Source organism: Gossypium hirsutum, chromosome D01 (genome assembly GCF_007990345.1).
Source record: "Gossypium hirsutum isolate 1008001.06 chromosome D01, Gossypium_hirsutum_v2.1, whole genome shotgun sequence".
In the NCBI taxonomy this organism is placed as follows: Eukaryota; Viridiplantae; Streptophyta; class Magnoliopsida; order Malvales; family Malvaceae; genus Gossypium; species Gossypium hirsutum.
Window position 1 is genome coordinate 15,302,414 of NC_053437.1, and position 7,177 is coordinate 15,309,590.

Consider the following 7,177-nt stretch of genomic DNA (forward strand, 5'->3'; position numbering starts at 1 on the left):
AACTGCTTTGTTTTTTTTTGTATTATTTTGGTAAATAATCTTTTTTGTATTTTATTTTGGTTTTTTTTTGTAATATTTTGATAAAAAAACCCCTTAGGGTTCTTTCAAGATTTTTCTTTATAGGATTTTATCAAAATTTTCTACTTTTTAGATTTGTTTGGAATTTTCAGAATGTTAAATATGTTTTAAACAACTTTTTGGAAATTTTGTATCTTTTAGGAATTTGTAAAAATTTTAGAATTCCATGAAGATATAGAATTTTTGGCGTAATTATAATTTTAATTAACAATTGGCTTTTTACAAAAAAAATCCAATGGTCTTGGGTTCATGCTGGAAATTTTAAGAAAATTTTTAAAAATTTCATGAATATTCAAAAATTTTAAAATTATTTTGGAACTGTAATTTAAGGATACTTTGGGAATTTTAAAGAATTTATTACTTCTTTTAATAATTTCCTTAATTTTTTATAATTAAAAAAACCCTCCATTTTTTAAACTCTTTTGAAAACTCGGGCACTATTTAAAATTTTATGCATTTAAAGTTTTTTTTTAAAAATCAATAGTTATAATTTTTAAAATGAAACAAATTAACATTTTATTAGTAATTGGATTCCAACCATGAATGGGTAAGAAATGCAAAAACTTGGCAACATGTGAATCAGGTAATGGTACAACATGGTATACTATAATCAATCCTACAGGCTGTTTCATCAACTTTACAAGGATAGATAATGAAAACTAATACAAACCATAATAACTTCTCTAAAATACTCAAGGAATCAAATTAAAGTGAAACATACAATACAAAGCACATTACTAATGAACTTAATTTCTATTTATTCTCAGACTGCTTACATCTTCTCTGCCAACACTTTCCACTTTCTCACTTCCATCCCAAAATTTTAGCAGTCGCAACATTCATTCAAGCCTTGTGGCTGTACGTACAACATCTTCACCTCACCTCTCATCTCATCCAACAAATAAAATCAGCCTTTGTATGGTCTTAGGATCTGGTAATTTACCACAATCCATTATATATTGGCCAAAACGAGGGGCATAGCCTGAAGGATATCCCAAATCTCAGGTTTGCTCACAAGCAATCAGGCAGCATATGGAGTCTGCCCCTATACCACCCAGTTTTATCCATCAAATTCCCTTAGGCTCAATTCAATTTTCCAGTACAATGAACCATGCACAACCTGCCCCTAGTTTGTTACTTGCTTCAAAATGATTTTTACCCATACCAACTAAATTGTGCCAAAATCCAAATTTTCCCACTTGAAGGGAGAAACGCGGCCAATGTTTGGTGAGCCTCGCAGGAATAAGCACACACAAACACAGACAGCAGCAATGGCAAGCATTGAATGAACATATGGACGTTGAAGCAAACGTTGTGAACCCGGAAACCTATTGTTAGATCTTGTTGCCACAACTGCACACTTGGCACAAGACCTACGATCTTGTCTGAACTGCAAACTTATCTTGTTTAACTGCACTGCAGACACTCCTGAGTGCTGATCCTCAACACCAATAGTCAAAGAAAATTGACCATTCCTTCTGTCAGCATATTTACCAGCCACCAATTTGTTGTAAGAATGGTTGTTTCTCATCATAGCATAGGCATATGGAGACTGCCCATTTGCATCCAGAAGGGAACTCCAGCAGGTTAACCCAATCTACAAAAAAAATTGAAAACTTCAAAAACTTGCTTGCAAATAAATGAATTTGAGACAATCGACCAAGATATATAGAAATAAAGTACCCACCACCTTCCCATCTCCTTTCACAAATTGAGAGAAAGGTCTAAACATGGTTTTCTCATTTAGGGCCAGGATAAGATCAGCAGTGTCTCAGTAAAGAACTTATAATCTAGGTTGCAAGAAATGGACTGTATATTTAACTAGAGTCTTATAAGGATTTTCACGGAGAAATTTCAATTCCTTACATTAAACCTAAAAAACCAGCTCATAAATAATAATATGACACTGTAACACTCATACCTCCTGAGGATCATTCGTCAGCACATCTACCATATCATCCGAACCAGATGTACATGCAGCCAAATGTAAAGGTGTGATTCCACCAGCACCCTCAAGATTCGGTGGAAAGATATACTTTTTCGAGTTTCCATCGTTACTACTGATAGAATAATGTATGAGCAAGTCAGCCATCTTCCTACACCTTCTTTTCACTGCTCGGGTTAACAGCTGAATCTCAGAAAGCATGGCCAGCGAATCCTTGGATAGGTCATCCAAATCCAAGTTACTTTCCACCAGCATGTCAAGAAGTACCTTGACCAAAGCACAATAATCACTCTCAACAGAGAACATGAGCAAAAATTTGAAACGGCGAAGGGAATGATCAGAACTCTTGGGCAAGGGAGCAGTGCTCCTCTGGAATAACCATCCAAGTTCATTCAGAAAGTGCAGCACTTCCTCCCTTGACCTTGGACGGTGAGAATCATAAGCATGCTCTTCAGAAATAATATCAGAAGCTTTAGCTTCTGTGTCAAGTTCAGATTCCAGAAGTCTCAATTCTTTACAAATGGCAGCATCAGCTATTATTATAGGAAAACTGTTTCCCTTGAATCCATTCTCCACCTGTTCAAAATTTGGGGAAAAATAAAAAACGCAACTGCTTCAGAACCGTCCAGAATACTGAGGATGACCCAAATAGTCAAAACATAGCAATTGTTTGACATGAAGTATTACCTCAATGAAGCAACGACCTAGTGCTTTTGGTGATGGAACCTGAATCTTAAAACTGCCCATGTTTACCTCATCATATGAGGCTCCCTTATATGTTGACCCATTAATTTGCATTGATGAGTATCCACCCATGTATGCACAATGAATCCTGCACAATTTTCAAATCAACATTTCTGAAATACAAAGTATCAAGAAATTCAAAGTTGATCGTTTTGCTTACTCGGTGCCAGGATTAGTCAGATTTCTACCCCTCACTAAAAGAGAGGTTTCTTGCCCGCTCACAACAGCCAAAGGAGAAACTGAGATCAACTCAGGTGAACTCCACGATAGCCAGGATTTGCACAGATGGATCTTTCCTGAGGGGGAAAAAGAACCGTTTATAATCAAAGCAGTGTAATACAATTGCAGACTCCAATCAATCAACAAAAAAGTATATCTTTGAAGTCATCTTAACATAGTTAGCAATAATAAAGCCACTTCCAAGAAGTATCTAAATAAATTATGATGTTTTGTATCAAGTAGAACAGTTTGAAGCTGAGCAAAAAATAAAAAAACACAAATTTCCATCAGTGCTTACCATCTTTATGTGACGCTAACTGACGGTTCCCTGTATGAACTAAAAACCTAGCCTTTCTCCAAAAATTTGAATCAGAGTCTTGCAACAAACAATTGACATACCGAAGCAGGTTTCCTTCAAGCTGAAAAAATTAAACACGCCCAGAAAATGGTCAGTTCAATGTTGCACAAAGGGGAAGTTACAAATGCAGAATGTAGTAGCACACTCACTTGCTCCCAGGCAGCAGCCGGCATTGACACATAAACCGACAGAACCACACATCCAGGCCTTATATAGCTCTCCATTTCAGACGGACTATTTGAAAGCCAATTATAAATCTGCAAAAAAAGTTATCAGAATCATCATTAATCCCTAAAAGAACATTATGGAATCTCCACTTCCAATTATATGTAATAAGAAAGCCAAATTTGGCAAACAACTCCTCACCTGGGTCCGTAGTGTACCGGGGAAGTGGCTGGGGTCCTTGTCAAATAGCTTAAAAATTATTCGCCCGGTACGATCCTGCTTAGAAACCATTCAACCATTAGAAATGTTAATGTAACACACATACCAAGCGCAAGCATGATGCATGGTAAAAGAAAGCAAAATGAAGTATAACCTAAATAAAAATTAGAATAGGTACTACTTATATGATACCTGAGCATCAGAGTTCAAGCTAGGGGGGGAATGATCTGACCCAGAAGAAGACGTATACCCCGCTTGAGAAGGGAAATGTTGAAATGAACCATGCCCTGTTCCTCGCTTTGACCCACTAAAAAGCTCAAGAGGTATAATAGAACCATGAGCCCTGCTTGTCTCAGCATTTGTATTAGCATGTCTGCCAATGGGCACTTTCTCATATTTGACAGCTTCAGGTGTGCTATGCATTGGGAAGAATTTTTGTACAACTGGAGATGAAGATGGAGATCTTTCCTCCATTGGATTGCTACTGTCAGAAGAGAAATATTTCCTAGATGATGCTAGCATTGGTGGGCTATCGTCCTCAGGTGAGGAGCTAAATAGCTGCAATGGTAAATTAGCTCGAGTTTCTTGAATCTGGCATTCTGAATCTTCAACAGGAGATTGATAACTGGTACTGCTTCTTTCTCCTCCGACTGAAGTAAACTCCAGAGGAGCTCTGTTTAACGAGCTGGAAGCAGCTACATTATCAGGACAGATCGACTTGGTCTTCTGGCTATCACTGCTCTGGCTGCTTCTTTGAGATAGCATTGCAAGGGCATCAGAAGAAGAGGACGTCAATGAAGCTGAAAGGGCAGCAAGCAAATCTACTGTAGATGGAGAAGATGTGTTTTTCCCATTCAATTGGTTTTGATTGCCTAGCGAAGGTTGCTCCTGGCTCTTCCTGTTCAAAACTCCAACATTGGGCAGCTTTGCAGCCAGCTCCATTGGCAAAGGTAATGAATTAATCTTACTAAGAATCTGAAGGAGTTGATCTCTATTTGGAACCAGTGAGGGATTAATGCTTTTCTCCTCAGTTTTACCTATATGTTAAGCGCACAAACATCAGCTTCAACTTAAAAAGTATAATTTGAAAATTTTACTCATTTAGAAAAAATTTCTTGCCTTGTGTCCTAGCCAAAAGAGTCAGCAAGTTGACAATATCTAAACTTCCATTCCCGGCATTATCCCTGTTTACAGGGAGTAAAAGCCGTGAGGTCACATCTTCAGGTTGTGTCTTCCTTCTACGGCGATTATGCCCAGCAAGCCTACGCCTACAACTTCTCTTCCCCTCATCAAACTCAGAAAGCGGGTGAAACCTGCACATAAGCATTATAAAGGTGATGTGGGTTCAACCAATAGCTAAAAAACTAGATGCCAAGGGTGAAAATTTTAAGAACGAGAACATAAAAGTAGCAACCTGCTACACTGCTGGCAGAACCTCTGCATCTGCTTCTCAACAAGAGCTTTAGTCGCTTTACTATGAATCTCACACACTTTATGCCGACGGTGATAGTCCTTTGCATTAGAAAGATCTTCCTTACAATTATCAACCTGACACATGGGGTAGCTGGTACTCCCAGGCGATCCACCACGGACCTTTTTGTTAGGCCTAGAAACAGGCTCTTCCACAGAATTCAATCCCCCACCTAGATTCAGTTGCAGTCTCTCATCATCACCATTTGCTGCAGTGGCGTTTTTGGATGTTATAGAGTTTTCATTCCCATTAACATGACCTTTCTTTCTCTGTTCTGCTGTAGCAGTCCCTGCCTGAAGAATCTCGGTGTTTAAGGGTTTAGCAATGAATCTCACAGCATCCCACTCCCATTGCTTTGGGTTCCAGTTGTCCCTGGGGTTGGCAACACGCTGCTGTGAAGGGTTTTGGTACAGAAAGTCTGAGGCCTGATAAGAAAGGTCACGTTTCCTGGGTAAAGAAGGCGGATCACAGAAGCGGCTGGCAAGGGCCTGGTGAATATAAAGGGGAGGAGCTACTTGCGCGCCTGCATCCTCCATGGGTCTGAAAATAACTTGGTTTTCCAGACACCAAATGATCTCTGGACAAAAGAAATGGCTATTTTAACAAGTTATTTTGAGAATCTATAACTAGTAACATAAGAGAAAGTAGTTCATCTCATCCAAAAAGTCAAAATAAGAAAGATGAATAGTCAAATCTTATAGGGGATGATAAGGCTTGAGGATAAACACTCCGGATCATAATTTTCAGGGCAGATTATCAGATCAGACAGATTGGGACTTGGATAAAATCATATCCAACGACTGACACATGTAGAAATCAAATTAAAATCTAAAAAAGAGCAAGATGAATGATAACAGTTATCCAAATAAATAGCAAATATATGCGCACAAGTAAATAAAGAAGATTTGAAACATACCTTTCACGAAAACCTCAGCTTGAGGATTTCACGGCTGATTATCAGATCAGACAAAGATTGGGAACTACTGGAGACATGTAAAAAAAATTAAATTAAAAAGAGCCAGATGAATGATACAACACAAGCAAATAGCAAATATAGGCGCGTAAATAAATAAGATACCTTAACCAAATCCCAGCTTAACGCTTCATCATCTCGTAAAAGCAAATAAAAAAAATTAAAAAGAAGTGAAAGCAACCACCGCCTTCAACCTTTTCAGCCTTTTACTTCATGTTAATCACAGATCTGAATTCTCCTTTCTCCCAGATACCAACCATCAGACTTGGACTTGCGTCTCTCTCTTTGTAATTTAAAAAAAAAAGGAAAACGGGAAAAAAATATAGGAATCAAAGGTAGAACAGCAAGGAAACGCAGTCAGATCCGAGAAGATGAAGATGAAACAACTGGGAACTTGGGTTTGGCTCCACAACTTTGGTTTACTTTTTTGTTGTCTCTCTCAAAAGAAGAAGAAGAAGAAGAAGAAGAAGAAGCAAAAAGTAAAACGTGGTAGCAGACTAGTTAGTAGGCTGGTATTCCATTTCTAATTTTTTTACTTTTTCGCTGTGACTGCCTTTACCTTTGCCTTAGCTTGAATTATTTTATTTATTTTATCATGTTTGTTTAATATTAGGGGTTGGGTGCTGCCGTAAATCGTAAATTGAAGCTGGATTGAGGTTATATTCATAATTTATGGCCGCCCACGGAGCAACGAAGAATCCAAGACTCTTCCTTTCCTTGTTCTTAACTTGTCTAGTTTAGTCATTACTCATTAGTGTAAGTAGTACGTTCTTTGTTGTTGTTGAGTTGTACTTGTATGTATAATAATGGTTAACTTAGTTCTTGAATTTTGTGTTTAATAACCCCTTCAGAACTAGTTTAATTACTATTGATTGCGAGTTGGAATGTATTTGGATATGTAATGATTTTTTAGATATTTATATAAGATGATACTCGAATTTTTAAAATTGGAATTTTGCTATAAGGGGTTTGGATTTATTATAAATTAAAGATCTCTCTTATATT

The 7,177-nt window shown here is 37.6% G+C and overlaps 1 protein-coding gene across 3 annotated transcripts; it reads right to left on the bottom strand.

The window, feature by feature from the left end:
- Positions 1-657: 657 nt before the first annotated feature.
- LOC107921988 (squamosa promoter-binding-like protein 14) lies at positions 658-6,750 on the bottom strand. Of its 3 annotated transcripts, none has more exons than XM_016851793.2 (12): positions 6,278-6,750; positions 6,116-6,179; positions 5,143-5,776; positions 4,848-5,041; positions 3,921-4,765; positions 3,711-3,785; positions 3,494-3,601; positions 3,285-3,405; positions 2,928-3,063; positions 2,711-2,855; positions 2,000-2,599; positions 658-1,675 (listed from the first exon to the last, which is right to left on the bottom strand). In XM_016851793.2, exons 3-12 carry the CDS (start codon positions 5,733-5,735, stop codon positions 1,247-1,249), a joined length of 3,246 nt encoding a protein of 1,081 aa, XP_016707282.1. In that variant the 5' UTR covers positions 5,736-5,776; positions 6,116-6,179; positions 6,278-6,750; the 3' UTR covers positions 658-1,246. The 3 variants fall into 3 exon arrangements, with proteins under 3 accessions (XP_016707282.1, XP_040942179.1, NP_001385790.1); XM_041086245.1 differs by having other exon boundaries at positions 5,143-5,793; positions 6,116-6,182; NM_001398861.1 differs by having other exon boundaries at positions 745-1,675; positions 6,116-6,182; positions 6,278-6,447.
- Between the last annotated feature and the right edge of the window lie 427 nt (positions 6,751-7,177).

Excerpts from the sequence above, each read along its gene's own strand:
- LOC107921988 (XM_016851793.2), bottom strand. The coding sequence starts at position 5,735 with ATGGAGGATGCAGGCGCGCAAGTAGCTCCTCCCCTTTATATTCACCAG. Across the intron at positions 5,042-5,142 it reads TTCTGCCAGCAGTGTAGCAG|GTTTCACCCGCTTTCTGAGT; the intron begins GTTGCTACTTTT and ends GCTTATGTGCAG. Across the intron at positions 2,856-2,927 it reads CTGACTAATCCTGGCACCGA|GATTCATTGTGCATACATGG; the intron begins GTAAGCAAAACG and ends AAAATTGTGCAG.